Below are 18,270 nucleotides of genomic sequence, written 5' to 3' on the forward strand. Positions count from 1 at the left end.
CGATTTCTACTGCTTCCTTATTTGCGATTCTCTAATTGCGAATCGCAAATAAGGAATGGCTTTCCCATTCATTCCTATGGGCCCATTCATTCCTATGGGCCTAAAGGCCCATAGGAATGAATGGGGAGTCATTCCTTATTTGCGATTAGCAATTAGCAAATCGCAAATAAGGAAGCGATTTCAAGGGTGCCAGGGTGTCCAAAGGACACCCTGTAGCACCCCTGAAATGGTAATGTACACTGGTGTTGCGCACACACATGTCCAAAGGACATGTGTGTGTTTAACATACAACTTAGAAAAATGCACTAAAGTGCATTTTTCTAAGTTTTTGCTAATTACCACATAGTTAGACTTCGCGGTAAATAGTGGCCCTAGATTGCGAATTCGCAATTTTAAAATGGTACATGAATTGCATTTAAGGAATCTCAAATTGAGATTCCTTAAATGCAATTATTCGCAATTTAGCGATTTCTAGATTTGCGATTTTTGCAATTGGGATGATGAATCCCAAATGCAAAAATGGCGCTCGCAAAGAGCCAGATTCTCAGAATCTGGCCCTTTGCGAGCCAATTTTGGCTTGATGAATCTGGCCGCTAGTGCCTTTGGGTAAGAAACAAATAATACAAGAAGGATAAGATATTTTAACTCCTGTCCCGGTTTAGGATGGTTGTAAAATGTAGGTTTTTATTTGAGACTGATCTTCGCCTCCTACATTCAATAACTGCTCTGGAATTGGATCATATATGGATTTTGTGAGGACGAGTACTCATTAGAAGAACACATTTTTTAACTTTGGTAATATTATTTTTTTGGGATATGTAGATTCATGGAAGTTTTCTTATGTCTATTCCAGCTCCCCTTTCAGAGGGCGTTTTATGGTTTCCTTTTTACTTGGCTCAGTTATAATCCATTCTTAAACCCCACTGTGTGTAAAAAAACGACAGAACTGCTGTCCCTTTCCCTTGTGGCATCTTATGGTGGCCCTCTGCATCATAAGTGACCCAAGGCATGGGGCAATAACTTTTATCTAACATTTGTCCCTTGAAGCTTGTTCAAGCTTGTTCAGTGGTTGGGAAGTTATTCCTTCATTAGAACACGTTTGAATAGTGTGGTTATATGAAGGCCAGTGTCTGCGGGGATGATAGTCTGTTGCTCCTGAAGTTTGTGTCTATGAAGCAAAGGGCTTTGAATTATGGGAATTTTATTTAGTAGTACATGGTTCATTACCTCAAAAGTGTTAAGTACTTTGGGCCAATCGATCTGGAATTACCACTTGCCATTGGTGTACATGCCAACATAGAGTTTATACTTGGTGTGTCCCCGGTATGAACGGCACTTGGCGTGGTCCGAAATGGACCAAACAAGGAGTCGAATAAGGTGTTGGGCAAATGCTTGTACTAAATGGTGCCAAGGAGGATTTTTACAGTGTATTTGACTTTGAACTGAATTCACCCTGCTAATCAGCATTGCTTGTTTTGCGCCCCATAAGAAAGTAGTGTTTATTTGCCAAGGGAGCCTTGGTTTGCTTAATACATATATTTCAAAGCTACTTCAACTGGGTTTTGCAACGAAGGAGAGCAATATTAAACACTGAAAGTCTTGCAAAGCACTTGGTGCAATTGCAGTGAAAATAGTTAGGGGCTTATTTATGAGAGCCCTGCGTCACTTTTGCAGCACGTAAAGTGGTACATGCGTGACGCATGGCTCTAATAAAAATGTATGAAACCACGCAAAACCTCAGTGCGTGGTTCTGAGTGGCCTCATAAATCATGGGTAAGGCAACGTTGCACAAATCTCTGCATCACCATACTCTGTGCCCGGGAGGAGTTCCATGGTCGTTGCGGTGGGCTTAACCATGCAACACCTATGGAATTTGATGCAGCACAACATTTACAAAGTGGGGAAGCATTGAATCGGTACATTTCCTGAGGTGAAATCTGTTTATTTTTCCTCTTTTTATGTGTGCTGCATTCTTCATATCACATAGAATTGTTTTTGTGTAGGAAGGTGCCCCTCCCTGCACAAAAACAATCCTGCCTGCAATAAAGGCACTCTTGCACCATGATGCAAGGCTGACTACGTTGGCGCTAGGCTGCCAAAACGGTGCTGCCCTATTCCAAAATGCAATAAATGAGGTCCCCAGTGCACTAAAGGCAAGAAATGAAAAGTAAATAAATATGTTATGCGAAAATGTATGTAATTTCAAGAAAATACACACAAGTCAACTACCATTTTGAAATCTGATTATTTTTTACTGTAGAATGCTTTTGAGATACTGGCAGAGCACTACGAGTTTCACGAGAACAAAGGATCTTGTCTGGCGTATAGACGAGCCGCATCTGTATTGAAATCCCTTCCATTTGCCATAGTCGCAATGAGAGACGTGGATGGACTGCCAGGCTTCGGAGATCAGATTAAAGGCATTGTCGAGGTAAGGCTGACGAGCTTGCTGTAGTCTGCTTATTATACAAATATGTAGCTTCATTTCTTTCCTTCTACAAGTTAAATGAAAAGACACTTTTCATAATGGACTCTATAACTGGCTTCGACCTGTAAAACCCCGAGAATTGGAAAAAGATGTGATGTAATATCATCCTCTGTTGAAATAAATGACTAACATTTCACGGCCTTATTTGATAAAAAAAAGTTTAGAATTCTCCTTAGAAAATCACGCTTGAAGAGAATACTTTGCGCTTAGGCCTGGTGTCTCCTCTTCCTGTGTCCATTAGCCTGTCCTCTATCACAGTATCATGAACGCACAGAGCTCAGAGGCCATTAATCCTCTGTACCCTTTGCTGATCTTCAACCAGGCTAGTCACACATGAAAGTACCTTTTCCGCCACCAAGCTGTTCTCGTTCTTCTACAACGTTGGCTTCACAGTCCATGTCCCCCCTTAGATCGTCAAAAAGAAAAATTAGATAACTGAACAATAAAATAACAAATATGTATAGGAGGGAATACTTTCCTACACCAAAATAATCATTAATGGTGTTTTGCTCTTCTATGTGTGCTGCAGCTCACACAGAAAGAGCAAAAAAGGAGAAGATATAAACGTATTTATCTTGGTTGTGCCACTTTAATGCCTCCCCTGGGGCACTGTTAAAAAGCCTTGGGCGCAGTGGCGGCTCCTTGAGGGAGTGCTGCTGGGCGGTGGGCGGGCGGGGATGGGGCAAGGTAGGGGTTAGTAAACTCCGGAATACAGTCAAACGGAGTTGAGTAAATAAATAAATAAAACAAATTATATTGCGTGCTGCATCGCTGATTTGGTGTTGCAGCGTGCGCAATGTAATTAGTTTTATTTACTCAACTACGTATTCCGGAGTTTACTACCCCCCCACCCTGTCCTTCCCCCACCCTGCCTCACCGCCCCGCAGCACTCCCTCGAGGAGCCGCCAATGCTTGGGTGTTGCATGGAACACACCACAGCAACACCCATGACATGCCCCTCTCATGCAGTGTACTGTGTGAAAGTGGGTCATATTTACATGGCCGTTTAAAGCCATGCAAAGTGGCTTTGGGTGGTCTTAAAAATATGCACCAGCACACAGGGCCATTGGAGCATAAAAAAAGTGAAGAGTGATGCTCCGATGGCGCTAGAGGCTTGTAAATATGCCCCCTGATGTCATATGTGTGCCATAGAGGTCTACGAGGTAGACAGGCAAAACAAAGAGATTTCGTGTGGCAGGAGGGACTTAGTGTACTAAGGTGTGACCAAACCTTTTGGAAACATAGACAGTTAGGCAGAACTATATCAATTGTTCCCAACGTTTTCTATGCCCTGATCCTCTAGGAAATGTTTAATTAATGTTCACACCCCTACAAAAGTCTTGGCGTATTCCTATTATGCATACAGTATATACTTTCCCTCTTTGTCGCACCCCCTGAAATACCAAGGGGCACCCTCTGAAGAGTTAATAAAATGTCCTTTGTGACTACATAAGTTTTGGAGAGTGGAATGGGTATGAAATGGGAACTGCACGGCTTGGCTCACATACTTCATGTCGTGTTCGACGGTCAGTAATCACTCCGGACACAACTTGGGTATGTGCACAGATACTTCTTTATTTAGCTTTATCATTAGTCTCGTCTTGGCACGTCCGTCCTCTTCCTCGTCCTGCAGTACTCTGCCCTTTCCTGTCCCCCGACAGGAAGTGGTGTCCGGTGACCTGGTCACCACCCTGTGACCCACAGGGTCCTAGTGTCCAGCGTCTACCGTCATCTGTCCTGGTCATCACATCTCCCCCTTTGTTACAACAAACGCTTTCCCCATGCACAAATCCTTGTCCACAGAGAGAAGAGAGGGAGAGAGAGAGAGAGAGAGAGAGAGAGAGAGAGAGAGAGAGAGAGAGAGAGAGAGAGAGAGAGAGAGACTCTCTACATTTCTTCTAGCAGTCTCTTTGTCTTTTTGCACTCTCTTCTTGGTCTTTGTTCTCCGCTCTGCTCTGGTCCTTCTTCTTTGCGTGTTGGCACTTCTCCGTTTGTCCCTTGCTCTCTTTCCTCCCCTTCTGCTGTTGTTATTGCTCTTTCTTCTTCTTCCATTTTGAGCTCCTTGAAATGTGAGCTATTTCTTGTTATCTTCCTATCCTCTGAGGCCGCGGTCACCATTGACCCCTTTACTCCCGTTACTACGAGCGGCTCTTTTGAAAAAGGGCTGTCTGATTTTCTTTGCTGTGTTTTCTTCACTATTACTAGGTCTCCTTCTTTTAGTTGGTGGTCAGCTGCATGTCTCTTTTTGTCAGCATATTCCTTCATTTTCTTTTTCTCTTTGGTATCTCTTTCTGCGATTTCTTGTCTGTTAGCGTCTGCGGTGGCTTCTTTCTGTGGCAACCTCGTCTTGCTTGTTCTTCCTAGCACCAGTTCTGCTGGGCATTTGCCCGTGGTGCTGTGCGGGGTGTTCCTATAGTCTCGTAGTACTTGACACAGCGCTTGTCCAATGGAGATCTGTGTCAATTTTGCTCGCTGGATGGCCCTTTTGATGGTCCCCATGAATCTTTCTGCCATTCCGTTGGCTTGTGGGCACAGTGGCGTTATTTTCCTGTGTTTGATCCCCAGGTAGTCCATGAACCTGCGGAACTCTTCTCCTGAAAATGGAGGGCCATTGTCTGTTTTCAGTGTTTGTGGTGAGCCCCAGGCAGCAAATATGTCGTCCAGCACTGGTAACGTTGCGTTTGCCGATGTCGATGCCACTTCCCTCACTATTGGAAACCTTGAAAACTCGTCAATGACTACCAACAGGTATTTTCCAGTCTCCAGTGGCCCATAGAAGTCTGCCGCTAGTTCAGTCCATACTGCCACTGGCAGTTCCGACATCCTCAGCGGGGTGGGCTTGCTGGATGGTCCTGTTACTTGACAGGTGTGACATTGTGACACTTCTTCCTCTACCATGCTGTCTAGTCCTGGGAACCACACTCTTTCTCTCAGCATCTTCTTTGTCGCTACTATTCCTCTATGCGACTCGTGTGCTATCTTAACTGTTCTTTTCCGTAGTCGGAGTGGTATTACAATCCTTGAACCTCTCATCAGAACTCCGTTCTCCGTCTCCGACAGTTCTTCGCCTATCTTTTTGAACGCCAATAGTTCTTCTTTGTCAACTCCTTCTTCTGTGATGGTGTTGTTATTAATGTGTCTCCACCTCTGTAGCCTCACTATCGTTCTTATTGTCGTCATTGTCGGATCTCTTTCTGTCTCTTGTTCCAGTTCTTCACTTGTTATTGACGCTGGAGTGTTTTGTTTCACTATGAAGTTGAGGTATTCTTCTGCCATAGTGGTACTATTACTCCGGTGCGGGAGCGGGTGTCGCGACATGTAGTCGGCTGGATTTTGATCTTTGCCTGGTTTGTGTATTATCTGGAAGTTATAGTCCATCAACCTTATTCCCCACCTTTCTATTCTCGGTGGTATTTTCGCCTTTGGGTTGCCATAGATGGTCACTAACGCTTGGTGGTCTGTCACTATTGTGAACGGTTTTCCATATATGAACATGTGGTAGTGCTCACATGCCCATACCACCGCCAAGCTCTCTTTTTCTGGTTGAGAGTAGGCTCTCTCAACATCCGATAGACTTTTGCTTCCGTAGGCTACTATTCGTCGAGGTGAGTCTTTTCCAGGTTTGTGTTGTGCTAGTATTGCGCCCAGGCCTACCGGGCTGGCGTCTACTGTTAGTTCTGTGCATAGGTTCGGGTCAAAGTATGCTAGGTGGTCGACTGCTGTCACTGAGGCTCTTATCTCTTCAAACGCTTTTGTGCACTCTGTTGTCCATTCAAATGTCTGCCCCTGTTTTGTCAGTTCTCTCAGGGGTGTGCTCACTGTCGCGAAGTCTTTTATGTACCTCGCGCAGTAGCTGGCAAGGCCGAGAAACGAGCGCACGTCGGCGGCGTTTTTAGGTTCACTCGCTTTTTCGAGCGTATCTATCTTACTCTTGTCCGGCCTCATTCCTTTCCGTGAGAATATGTGTCCAAAAAACACTAGTTCTTCTCTCCCCAGCTCGCATTTCTTCTCGTTTACTGTCAGGCCCACCTCTACTAGTCGTGAGCATACTTCCCTCAGTGCCGTGTCATGCTCCCCGTCTGATTTCCCAAAGACCAGGATGTCATCACTGTAGTTTAGACTGTTCGTTATCGGTCTTATTATCTGCCTGATCGTTTCTTGGAATATTTCTGCTGCTGATGATATTCCAAAGCTCAGCCTTTTGTAGCGAAACAGTCCAAGGTGCGTTGAGAAGGTCGTTATGTATCTGGATTGTTCGTCTAGCTCCAACTGATGATATCCCTTGCACAGGTCTAATTTGGAAAATTTTCTCATTCCTGTCAGGCAACTTATCATGTCATCCAGATGTGGCCCTGGGTGCCTTTCTCTCTCGATGGCTGTGTTCGGTATTCTCATGTCCACGCAGATCCTTATCTGTGTAGTGTCTTTCTTTGGTACAGCCACTATGGGGGACACCCATGGCGTTGGTCCTTCTGCAGGTTCAATGATGTCCTGGGCCAGTAACGCCTTTATTTCTTCCTCTACTTGAGGTTGTAGATGTATTGGTACCCTTCGGTGGTGCTGTGCAACTGGCCTGATAGCCTCATTTATGTGTAATGTTATTTGTTTTCCTTTGAGCTTTCCTAGGCCTTCCGTCAGCTTCGGGAACTCTTGTAGTATGCTCTCTTTTTCTGACACATGATACATCATTTTCAGCAGTCCCATTACTTTTGCTGTTACGTTGCTTAGTAGACATGGTGCTGGAATGTCCCCTCTTAACACATGTATTTCTTCTACGACAGTTTTGCCGTTGTGCGTCATGGTGTCCGTGAACTTTCCCATGTTAGTTACAGGAGTTTGCGCACCCCATGTAAATACTCTTACACTTGATGGTTGTAGTGGCGGCTTCTTCTTCATCTTGTCGTATTCAGTGGCACACATGATGTTGCACGTGGCTCCGCTGTCCAGTACAAATTTTGTTTGATGTGACCCTACTTCGATTGTCACCCAGTCTGTCTTCTTTATCGACTTCCTGTCTATTAGCCTGATATGTTCTTCTTCATGCCCTTCCTCCGTGGTCATGAGATATAGTCGTTCTACTTTTCTTGTTATTTCTTCCTCTTCTTCTTCTGATTCCCCCGACGAGCTCCTCTCCGTCGCGTCCATGTGCCTTACATGTTTAGTTGTTGTTGTTCTTTGTTTTCCTGGCCTGCCACGTTCACTTTTGAATTGTCCACCTTGGCACATAGTGGCAAAGTGGTTGCTTCTGTTGCATTTTCTGCACGTTTGGCCAAATGCTGGGCATGGACCTCGGTGAGGGAAATCCAGGCCGCATCTGTAGCATTGGGAACTTTGTTTCTTCGCCGCTTGTTCCTTGTGTCCTCCTTTCCAGTTTCCTTTCCTGCCGGTGTCTGTCATTCTATGTATTTGTTCTCCCTTTCGATCCATCTGCTTCGCTTGTGTCATCGCTCTTGCTTCTGCCCTCGCAAGGTCGAGAATTTTCTCCAAGGTGATCGGTTCTTTTAGTAGTCTTGTGCGAAATTCCGTGTCTCGGCAGCCTTCTATCAGTTTGAGACGAAGTGCCTGGTCGTTGTTGTACTTTTCAAATTCGCAATATGCTACTAGCTTTCTCAGCCTCGTTGCGAAGTCATCCATTGACTCTTCTGGCTGTTGGTACGCTATGTGGAAAGAATATCTCTCAAAATCAACGTTTCTTTGCGGGTCAAACTTGGCCGTCAGACACTTTTTTAGTTTGTCATAGGTTTCTAATTCACTCGGTGGTAGTGTTATGAGGAGGTCTTCCACCTCATCCCCCACTAAGTTTAACAGTAAATCCAACTTCTTCTCATTTACAACGTCAGTCGCCTTCAGGTATCGTTCAAATTTAATGATCCACTTTTCCCACCGGATGCCCACTTGTGGCTCCGATACGACGAAAGGCACTGGTCTGCGGAATAGTCCACTCTGCGATTTTGTGTCTGGCATGTTCTTTGAGACTCTTTTGTTTCTTGGTATTCCTTTGATACCTCCTTTATTCCGTCTTTATTTTTCTCCTTTGTGTGGTGACACTTTTGTCCCCTCCTTTTTGTTTTTATTTTGATTACTTTTTTTTTTTTTTTTTTGGATTTCTTACAGTCTTTCTTTTATTTTCCCTCTTTCTTTGCTCTTTATTTTCTGTACTTTGTCTTTGTCTGCGCTTTCCGTTCCTTTTTCCTTTTAAATCGGCGCTTTTCCTCGTTTTTCGATCTTTTCCTGACTTCAAGATGGCCGCCCAACTTTCCTGCTTCCTTATTGGCCCTCGCGCCTGACTTTAAGATGGCCGCCGAGTCTCGCGAGACTTCCTGGCCAATCCGGGCGCTGCCTGACTTCAAGATGGCCGCCGCACTTATTCTTCTTTTTGATTGGCTCCCACGCCTGGCCCCAATATGGCCGCCGAGACTCTCGCGAGAGCTCGCGCTGGCTTCGGCTCTTCAAACTTCGCGCTCTTCGCGCTAGCGCTTACCGGCTTTCCTGTTCTTGTCTTTTGCGGCGGTCGGGGTGGGCTCCCACGTCGCTGCTGATGGCTGGACGGCGCTTCACTCCTCCCTCTTCTTCTTGGCCGCAACGCGATCCAGGGTGGGCTCCTGGTTTTAAATCGCTATTTCTGTATTCCTGCACGCAGGGACCGGATCCCACCCACGTCGCCAGATGTCGTGTTCGACGGTCAGTAATCACTCCGGACACAACTTGGGTATGTGCACAGATACTTCTTTATTTAGCTTTATCATTAGTCTCGTCTTGGCACGTCCGTCCTCGTCCTGCAGTACTCTGCCCTTTCCTGTCCCCCGACAGGAAGTGGTGTCCGGTGACCTGGTCACCACCCTGTGACCCACAGGGTCCTAGTGTCCAGCGTCTACCGTCATCTGTCCTGGTCATCACACTTCAGAATGGGGGTTTTGCGGCAGTGAGCATTGAAGCCAGGCAGAGCCTCAAAGAGATCGGATCTCCAATTCCAGAGTGGTATCTACAGATTAAGCAGAACATACAACGCACATGAGTGGCATCATTGCACAAACTACTGGTTTTGTGTTGTTAAGACGCTAACTCACACATCCCTAGAACACAGTAGACAACCAGACGTGTGAACTGCAAAGGAAACAAAAGGTTGTCTATATGCAATCTCCAAAAGGCATCTTTACTTATTAATAACATTCTTATTGATGTTGTTTTCAATGCACAGTACTGCATGGCCAGAAATAAGCATGTTGATTATTTACAAACATAACATGATTTCCCCCAACTATTCATCAGGGCAAAGGGCACTATGAAGAAGCTGTCATATGTAGGCTAGATACTTGAACAGGTCACTCTACACAGCTTGCATACAACTCTCCATTTGCAGTAGCTCACACAATGTTAATTCACCCACGTAAGCAATGCGTTCTGGCTCATTGTCTTACAACACTGGTGACCCTCGCGGGGCTGTACCTCAGTAGCGGCTACGGGAAGGAGTGCTGCAGGGTGGCGAGACGGGTGAGGGGCAGGGTGGGGTTAGTAAACTACGGCATACGGCCGAACCGAGGTAAGTACAAATTATTTTGCGCACGCTGGAACGCCAAATGACGATGCAGAGTGCGCTATGTAATTCGTTTTATTTATTTATTTATGCGCTATGTAATTCGTTTTATTTATTTATTTATTTATGCACTTACCTCGGTTCGGCCATATGCTGTAGTTTGCTACCCCCCACCCTTCCCTTTCCCCACCCCACCTCACCGCCCTGCAGCACTCCCTTCAGGAGCGCTACTGCTGTACCTGCAGCCTGTGCTGCACTTGTTTGAGTCAGGGTGCATCCCAGTGTTTTGTGGGCGTGCCACCTAAATCACACAAACCCCCGAGAATGGGCTGGAGAAGAGGGGATGAAAGGTCTATAGTTTTCCTTTGTCTGTCTGTAGAGATGTCGAACTTGCTGATGCTCGCATTGGCCTGGTATATAGGTTTTTTCAGCAACCTGGGTTTCCAAAGAGTGTTGATGTTAGCTAATTATTAAAAGATGCAGACATTTGAATCTCTAAGGCCAACTCTGCCCTCTCACCTACCGGGATGTTTAACATGTGGTTGTCTACAAGAAAACAGACAAAAGTCAGGAAATGCATTATATTTGCATTTTACAACTCTGCCCTGTGGCACTATGACATACATACCATGATTTTTATTTTTTAGCCAACAGCATGGTGCACTGTGGGGCTTGTAGTTTTGCTTTTAACAGTTGGCTAAAATGTTAAAATTGGCCCAGAGGTGTAAACCTTGCTCTTGTATTTTGTGAGGGTTCACACTTTCACTCACATCATGCATTAAGGCAAGCTTTATCAACGTGGGTTTTTTATTGATTTTTTAGAGTGGATAGTTTTATTTCCAGCTTCACAACCAATGAAGTTACAACATGGACAGCCGCAGTGCAACCTTCCCTCACACAAATAATAAGTTAAGGACTGGTGACAACAGCAGAAAGAACATCACATGATTCTCTCTCACATACAGGGCAGGTAAACACAGGTAGCTAATGAGTTAGAGGTATGAAAGCACTGTTGTTTAATTTTCGTAAACAAACATAAACATACACAAAGGACAAAACTCCTTCAAGAAATAGCCAAACCTATTACAGAATTACTATACATTCATGTGCTCATATTGGATGATGAATGCTCACCTACTTAATGAGGCACACTTTATCAGTGTGTTCCATATCTTGCCCTGGAATCATTCAACAGTACTAGTGTCCACTGGTTGCCCAGTCTCCTAGTTATGGGTTCCCTGGTTTTAATGAGGATATGTCACTTATGTCGATATGTATGTACTCCCTCAGTTAAACTGTGAGACTTATATTAAAATGTTATGTGGGTGATTTAAAATGTTACTTAGTGGGTTCTGCCTACAACATGATAACAAATTGGAGGTCAGATCAACAGACAGCACTTCTCTTTTCCATCAACATGTATTTGAATATTGTCTCTTTGGGCTCAGACATCTTTCCAAGGGATATAGTATCTCACATTCAATATTGTGAAACAATCCCTGCTTCATAGGGCATGTGCATCTGACCCAGGTGTGGAAAGGAAGGTAGGACAGGGCTCACAACAGGCTATTGATGATGTGGTCAGTATGCAGCATTGTCTTTTGCCTCCAATACATGGAGTCTTTTGTACAGCGCACCTTCTGAGCTAAATTATTTCAAGTTGCTCTCAAATGTGATGGTCATTGGATAGGAAGCAAAGAGAGGAAAATCACCCTAGGTCGCCCAGTGTGCCAAGTTGGGAAACTGTGATTGAAACCAGGGTCTCTAGTTTGTCAAGGCCCTACACGTTTCCCTTGGGTTCCAATAAAAGCTTTTGACTTGCCTGGAAATGTAGTGCAAGAACAATGAAATTATCTTTTGTTTTTTGATGTGGTGGGGCAACATCACAGCAAAACAGTGGAAACACCCCTCTTTATACAACAGCTACTCCTTGGGATGGAACAGTGCAAGCATCCATCCTTCAGAGCACAGGTACAGCTGGGGTAGCAACAGCAGAAGCAGGTACTGATTGGGCAACAGCAGGGCAAGCTTTAGTTCCTCACAGAATAGGGACAGCATGGCAAAAGAAAAGGAAGCGTCCCTAAATCACAGAAGGCAATAAGTGTAATCCCCCATTCTCCTAAAACCAGATCCAGTATCTCAGAAGTGTGTAAGCTGTCTTTGCTCACTGAATGTGAGCGGTTATTGCATGAGTAGCTTGCAGACAGATGGCTGGAATAGGTGCTTATCTCACTGAGAGGAATGTGTGTGTGAGATGTGCGAGTTCTGACACAATTCTGACTCAGGTGATATTTCAGGTCAGCACCCTGCAACTCCAGCTGCTGTCACTCTGAGATTAGGTTTCATCAAGTCTATTTTTTTCACATATTGAGAAATTTCAGTGACCTAGAAGGTCACTATTATTTGGAGCACCCTCACCACAGCACACGTGACTATGCTCTAGACAGGCACACAGGTGTCAACCTCTTCTAAAATGTTTTCAATGCACATGCATCAGACTGTGCGCAATCCCAGCCTCTGTGCAGCACCTGTAACGAAAGTTTAAGCCCCCCTCTGCTATGTACACGGAGGGGCCCCACTCCGGATTTAATATGGAGCACTCAGGCCTTAGTACTAAGCGGACGAGCACCCCTGCAGCTCGCCCCCACCCCCACCCCCCTCACCGCCCGGGGGGATGCGGGCCTGTGTTACGTCCCTGACTGGGAGAAGATAGCATGGAAACAAAAAAGAGAAACAGCTAGCGATATAAGTTTTGTGAATGGCTTTCGACTATTAAGAGATGCACGGGCAATATCTATGCGTGTAGAACTCAAAATTATACTGAGGAGTAAACTGTCATAATACACCTTTACATGTGATCATACAGAGGCAACACGCGGTAGTGCTGCTGAATTGCCAGAGCTGCCAAATTTGGAACTGGGGTGCCAGGTTTGAATTTCAGCATCAGCTCAACATTGTTTGATTTTCAGCAAATCACAATATTCCTGTGCCTAACGAAAGAATGTGACTTTGTGTAATATACTCATGTAAAGTGCTCCAATACACTGGGGCGAGGTTTTCTCTAAAACTGCAAAAAAATAAAAATAAACAAAAGGAACCTGCCTGGTGTGCATGAGAGAAACAGCCCAGCTGGAGAGGAGACAACAGAGGGGGGGTCTGTGGAGTGAGCGGTGGTGGCTGTTGAAAGAAACTAACCTAATGCGAATATGAGGAGCAGCCTGGTGTGAGAGGAGACTGCTATGGGGTGCTGAGCAGAAAAGAAGCAGCCCAGCTGGAGAGGAGACAGCAGAGGGAGCTGTGGGGCGAGGAGTGGTGCCTGTACTAAGAAGGCAGCCTGGTGCGACTAAGAGGAGCAGCCTGGTGAGAGAGGAGACAGCTACAGGGTGCTGAACATGAGGAAAGAGGCCAGGCAGGAAAGCTGAAAGTAGTCCAAGCTGTAGAAATAAGTGACGTCACTGGGCATGCATGAAAGGAGCAGCCTGGTAGGAATGCTACAATGAGGAGAGGCACCCCTTCTCAGTGTTGACATCCACAAAATGCTGGAAGCTGACAACACTGGATGGACATCCCGGTGAACTAATGCCTAAAGTCAGCTACGCCACAATGGCCAATGGCTGAAAAGGGCTGTCAAAAAAGCTCCTTTCAGTGCACGTTTGTATATATTGTGTTATGGCATGTGACTATCACTAGACAGCTAAAGCTGTCTGTAGGTGTGACTGAATAATGAGAAATAAAATGTATATCTATGTAAAATGTTGTCATGTGGTCACATTAGGCCCAGAGAGGAACACCACCGCTGTGCAAGTTCATATTTAATGTTGACATTTTTTCTTGAACGTTGAAATTTGACACACATTTGCTTGCATGCTTGTATGGATAAAGTTCAATGAAATAACTTTGCTTACATTTACACATCGTTGGAGGCATATTATCAGGGCCTTGAACAGTCTATATGGAAGATAAACTTCACTGCACAAAATTATGTTGTTTATTATTGTTTGCTCAGAGACAGCTTTCTTGGGATAGAATCAATAATGACAGACTGACTGGGACTTCGGCATGACAGCATGAGAGAAGATTGTTATATGCACAACCTCACTCCTTTGCTTAACAAGAGGGGCATCTTTATGACACTGATGAGGTCGTCCCATGCCGGATTCCCAGCCCAGCTGAATCATGTTTACCTCCTGAGAGGGATAGTGCCCAGCTTTACACCAAGACGGACTCCCAGTTGAAATATACCCATAGGTAACTGGGGAGTGAGATCACCCTACAGGGATTCTGGCTGATTAACCCACCCCAGGCACACTGGGATAGGAGGCACTAGATAGGAGCATAACTATGAATTGTACTTATTTGCAAGCATATAATCTATAGAAGAGCACAATGGCTGAACTGTTCATTTTCTTTAGCATTCTCGTGATGCTGATTACGTTGTTCTGTTATTTCCTTCTATTGATTATTGCAGTGCACATACTTTACACAAGGATCTTATTGGCTTTTGATCTGTTTCCACAAATTCCTTGGGGAATCAGGGTTGTCATGTTTTGAGGTTGCACATACCACCTGGTGTCTTTCTAGGTTAGGGGTACAGATGATGCACTGTGAGCTAGCCAAGACTCAGGCCAACATATCCTGATGGTATGCATTGGATCAGTTGTGCACAGTTTTGCATTTATGTTGTCCAACAAACGCACAGTTTTACTGAAAAAGTATGAACCATACAACATGGAGCTGCCAAAGTTTAAGCTTGGGTACTTATTTAATGGGTCTCCTCAGGAATAAATCTTTTGTGTGCCCAAAGACCCTTCTACCCTACTAACCGGAGACATCCGTGGGGTTAGGGGAAAATCCTCCTCAGCTAAGTAGGGAACCTCTATTTTCTGGATTGAACCTTTAAAAAGATAAACTCACAGAAGTACGCTCTCTGAATTCCATATATTCTAAATATTACAATGGCTGATCCAGCACAAATGGTTCTGCTAATTAATTGGAGACATGCACCAACACAAATGTTGTTACAGCACGGACTCTCACGAGCGGGAGGCGATGTTACCTTTGTGGTCGAGGCTCACAAAGCATACAAAACAGGGCTATTTTATTCACGAGTCACATTCTTGGCAGTGAATGGCAACACAGGGAATTTTAAGACATGCACTTAAGGAGCAGTACCAAATCAATATAGAGCATATGAGGAATTAGAAATCCAGCTCTCTTATCAGGAACACGTGAATTATTTTCCTACCACATACATTGGAAAGTGTCAGATTAGGTCCTCTCAGCAATTAGGGATCAACATGGCAAGTCTTCGCTGGTTATGCACCATATCCTGATATAGTAAACATCACAAACCTAGAGTTAGGAGAACTATACAGAGAATTACTTACACTCTATAGACGTCTAGCACAACTTGCTCTCTGAACCAAAACAGCTTTTCCACAGGGCTCCCCAAGCTGCACATCCACAATTGGCTACGCCGGGAATTAGTTCAGTAAGCATTAATGCAATAATTGGGCAAAGTTCCCATCAGACGGGATGAATTTCCATACTGAATTTGCAAAAAACAAGTCAGCTTAAAGTAGTGTTTCCCCATATGGGACCTCTAAAAATCTGAATTCTCACGTTATGCCTGCCAATGGGGATGGCTTCCCGGTAGAAGACTCTGCCACTTGGGCGCAGTCTTTGTTGCAGTATATACCAGAACACATGGTACACTGTCATTAGCTGTTGTGGCTGAAGTGCCTAAACAGATCCAGAATGAGAACGGACAGGCCTGCCCTGGATTTGGGCATGAAACTAATGGGTAATTTTGCCACAGTATCCTCAATTATACTAAGTAATATAAAAGGAGAGGCAACAGCATTGGCTATAGGCCAGCCACTCACCCAGGTAGCTCTGATAGAACAGGAGCGCAAATTGCCTACAAGTATTGCGGAAACCTATACATCTATAGGTAGAGATAATTTGGGAGCCAGAACTAATTAACTACTAATTACTGGTAATTCAGAAAAGGATAACTTGAAGCAGGCACCTTAGTCTTCTAAAAAGAGGTTAGATAATAGGGGAAATAAAGGAATACTACAGCACGGGGTGGATCTCCTTAACAGGAGACCACTGAAAAGTGCTATATTTTGCGTAACCATGATTCAATTAAACAGCCTGATAGGTCAGGATACTGATACACATCCTTCTTGTTCCATTTGAAATCATCCAAAAAATGCTCAGAAAGAAGAGGACAATTAGAGCGCAAATCAGGAGTACATGAAAGCGAAGAAGGACTCACAATGCTCTTCTAACTACATAATTAAAAAGAAGACAAACCTCCATAGTCTAAGACTCAATTATAAAAGAAGAAGGTGGCTGTGTTTAAAGCCAAACATGCCACAGATATTAAGGAAAAAGCTTCTGAATGGGGAGTGAGCCCTGACCATGCTGGATGGCGCGGCAAAAGTCTCGATAGTTTGCAGGAATCTTATGGAGTATCTGGCAGCAGTAGCAACGAGTGACTATGTCCAGGTGGAAACACCGGACCAGAGTGTCCCTAAATAACTATATGAATTGCAACTCCAGATGGAAGGGGATATACAACGTACTATCAATGTTCTCTTTTGGGAGAACTTGTCATTCGGTTACAACATTCTCTTGGCTGAAAAAGATTGGGCATCTGAGTTTGTTAGGGATTGCCCACAAGGAGAAACAGTAATTCTACCAGCCTTGTCCAACGTTGTTTCAAAATCTGTTAAGCACACATATGCCAAGGAGTTGACGTTAGCACAAGCTCCTGCATTATACCACAACCACATGGGTTGGGAGGGCGTATCTCCTCACCACATCGTACCTGTGAGCTCCCACCCACAATAACAAACTAAATACCCCATTAAACTTGAGGCCATAAAACAAGTTAGAGAAATTCTCGCGTAGCTTGAATACCATGGTGTAATAAAAAATTGCACCTCACCAACGAATATTCCCTTTTTCCAGTAATGAAACTGGACCATTATGTAGTTTCATTTTTGATTGCAGACACTTGAGCACTGCTACATGCACATTTGCGGTACAAAATGCACACAGCACAGCACTAATGAACAATATAGTGCACAAAAAATAAAAAACACATTAGGTATTTCTGTCAAAAAATAGCACTCGAAAACAGGTACTTGACCACGTTCAGCACTCTTGGTTCTCAAAAACAGTTCCGTAAATTGCCCCAAGGCTATAAAAATAGCCCTAGACTATTTTCCACTTGGGTAACAGAACTTTCAAAAGATTCTAATGACCAAGCATTGTCCTACGTCAATGACATATACCTGATGGATGATGACTTAGCATAACATTTGACCAGAGAAGATCACATAATGAGAAGATCGCATAATTCTGAGATTTGATCACATGGGTTACAAATGTAATTTTAAAAGTCAACTATCACCCATCTCAGTATCGTGTTCTTGGGATATGAGCTGTCAAGTGAAGACAAAAGCCAGGTGATGCATTTCTTAGAGAGCTGTGTGCTTCTACAACCTCCAAATACATTGAAAAAACACTAATCAATATTGGGTTTTCTAAACTTTGGCAGAACCTACATACCAGATTTAGCACAATGGATAAAACTGTTTTACTACTTGATTTATCCAGACTTTTCAAGTGCACATTGGACATCTGAACACACACAGATTACCTTTTGTACAAGCTGATGTTAGCTTCCAAACACTTACACAGACGTGTAAACACCATACATCAACATAATTGTGGGTGCATCCAGATACACTTATGCCACATTCACAGCCAATAAATAAATTTATTATGTATAGTTAATTAAAACCAGTACATTTGTTACATTTAAAACAATTTCTTAAAATATGATGAGAATATAGTCTGTATAATCGTGTTTGTAAAAAGGCATGCGGTGAGAAACCGAGGGTAGTTGTTGGACAGTATTTCCTGAGCCAGGGCAGGCTAAACTTTTGTGGCCCAAAGTTCGACCATTAGGTCCCATAATCAAAAGTTGCTGCCAGTTGTAGATTTTGCAGACTTTGCTCTATCGTGGTCAGAAATTTGACGTATCTGCAGTTCAGTTTTGTATTTGCAGGGTTCAAGCATGCAAGCACAGCCTGCCTTCGCGTGCTGGTCCCTATCTGCTTGAACTGGTCCCTTAATAGCAATCGACGAACTCTTCGCAGAGACAAGTCATGTGTAATATGTCTCCGGTTGCTGATTTGCAATGCGGACAGACTTCATAGCCATTGCTCCT

At 44.2% G+C, this 18,270-nt stretch overlaps 1 protein-coding gene across 1 annotated transcript in view; it reads left to right on the forward strand.

Annotated features, from left to right (window-relative positions):
- The window catches only part of LOC144752572 (DNA nucleotidylexotransferase-like), a 592,720-nt gene that overhangs the window by 401,827 nt on the left and 172,623 nt on the right, over nucleotides 1-18,270 (forward strand). Inside the window, exon 4 of the mRNA XM_078640460.1 lies at nucleotides 2,261-2,431. Coding sequence (XP_078496586.1) covers nucleotides 2,261-2,431 — 171 coding nt within the window. The remainder of the gene's footprint in view (nucleotides 1-2,260; nucleotides 2,432-18,270) is intronic.

The sequence above is a fragment of the Lissotriton helveticus genome, chromosome 5_1 (genome assembly GCF_964261635.1).
Source record: "Lissotriton helveticus chromosome 5_1, aLisHel1.1, whole genome shotgun sequence".
NCBI classification, from domain to species: Eukaryota; Metazoa; Chordata; class Amphibia; order Caudata; family Salamandridae; genus Lissotriton; species Lissotriton helveticus.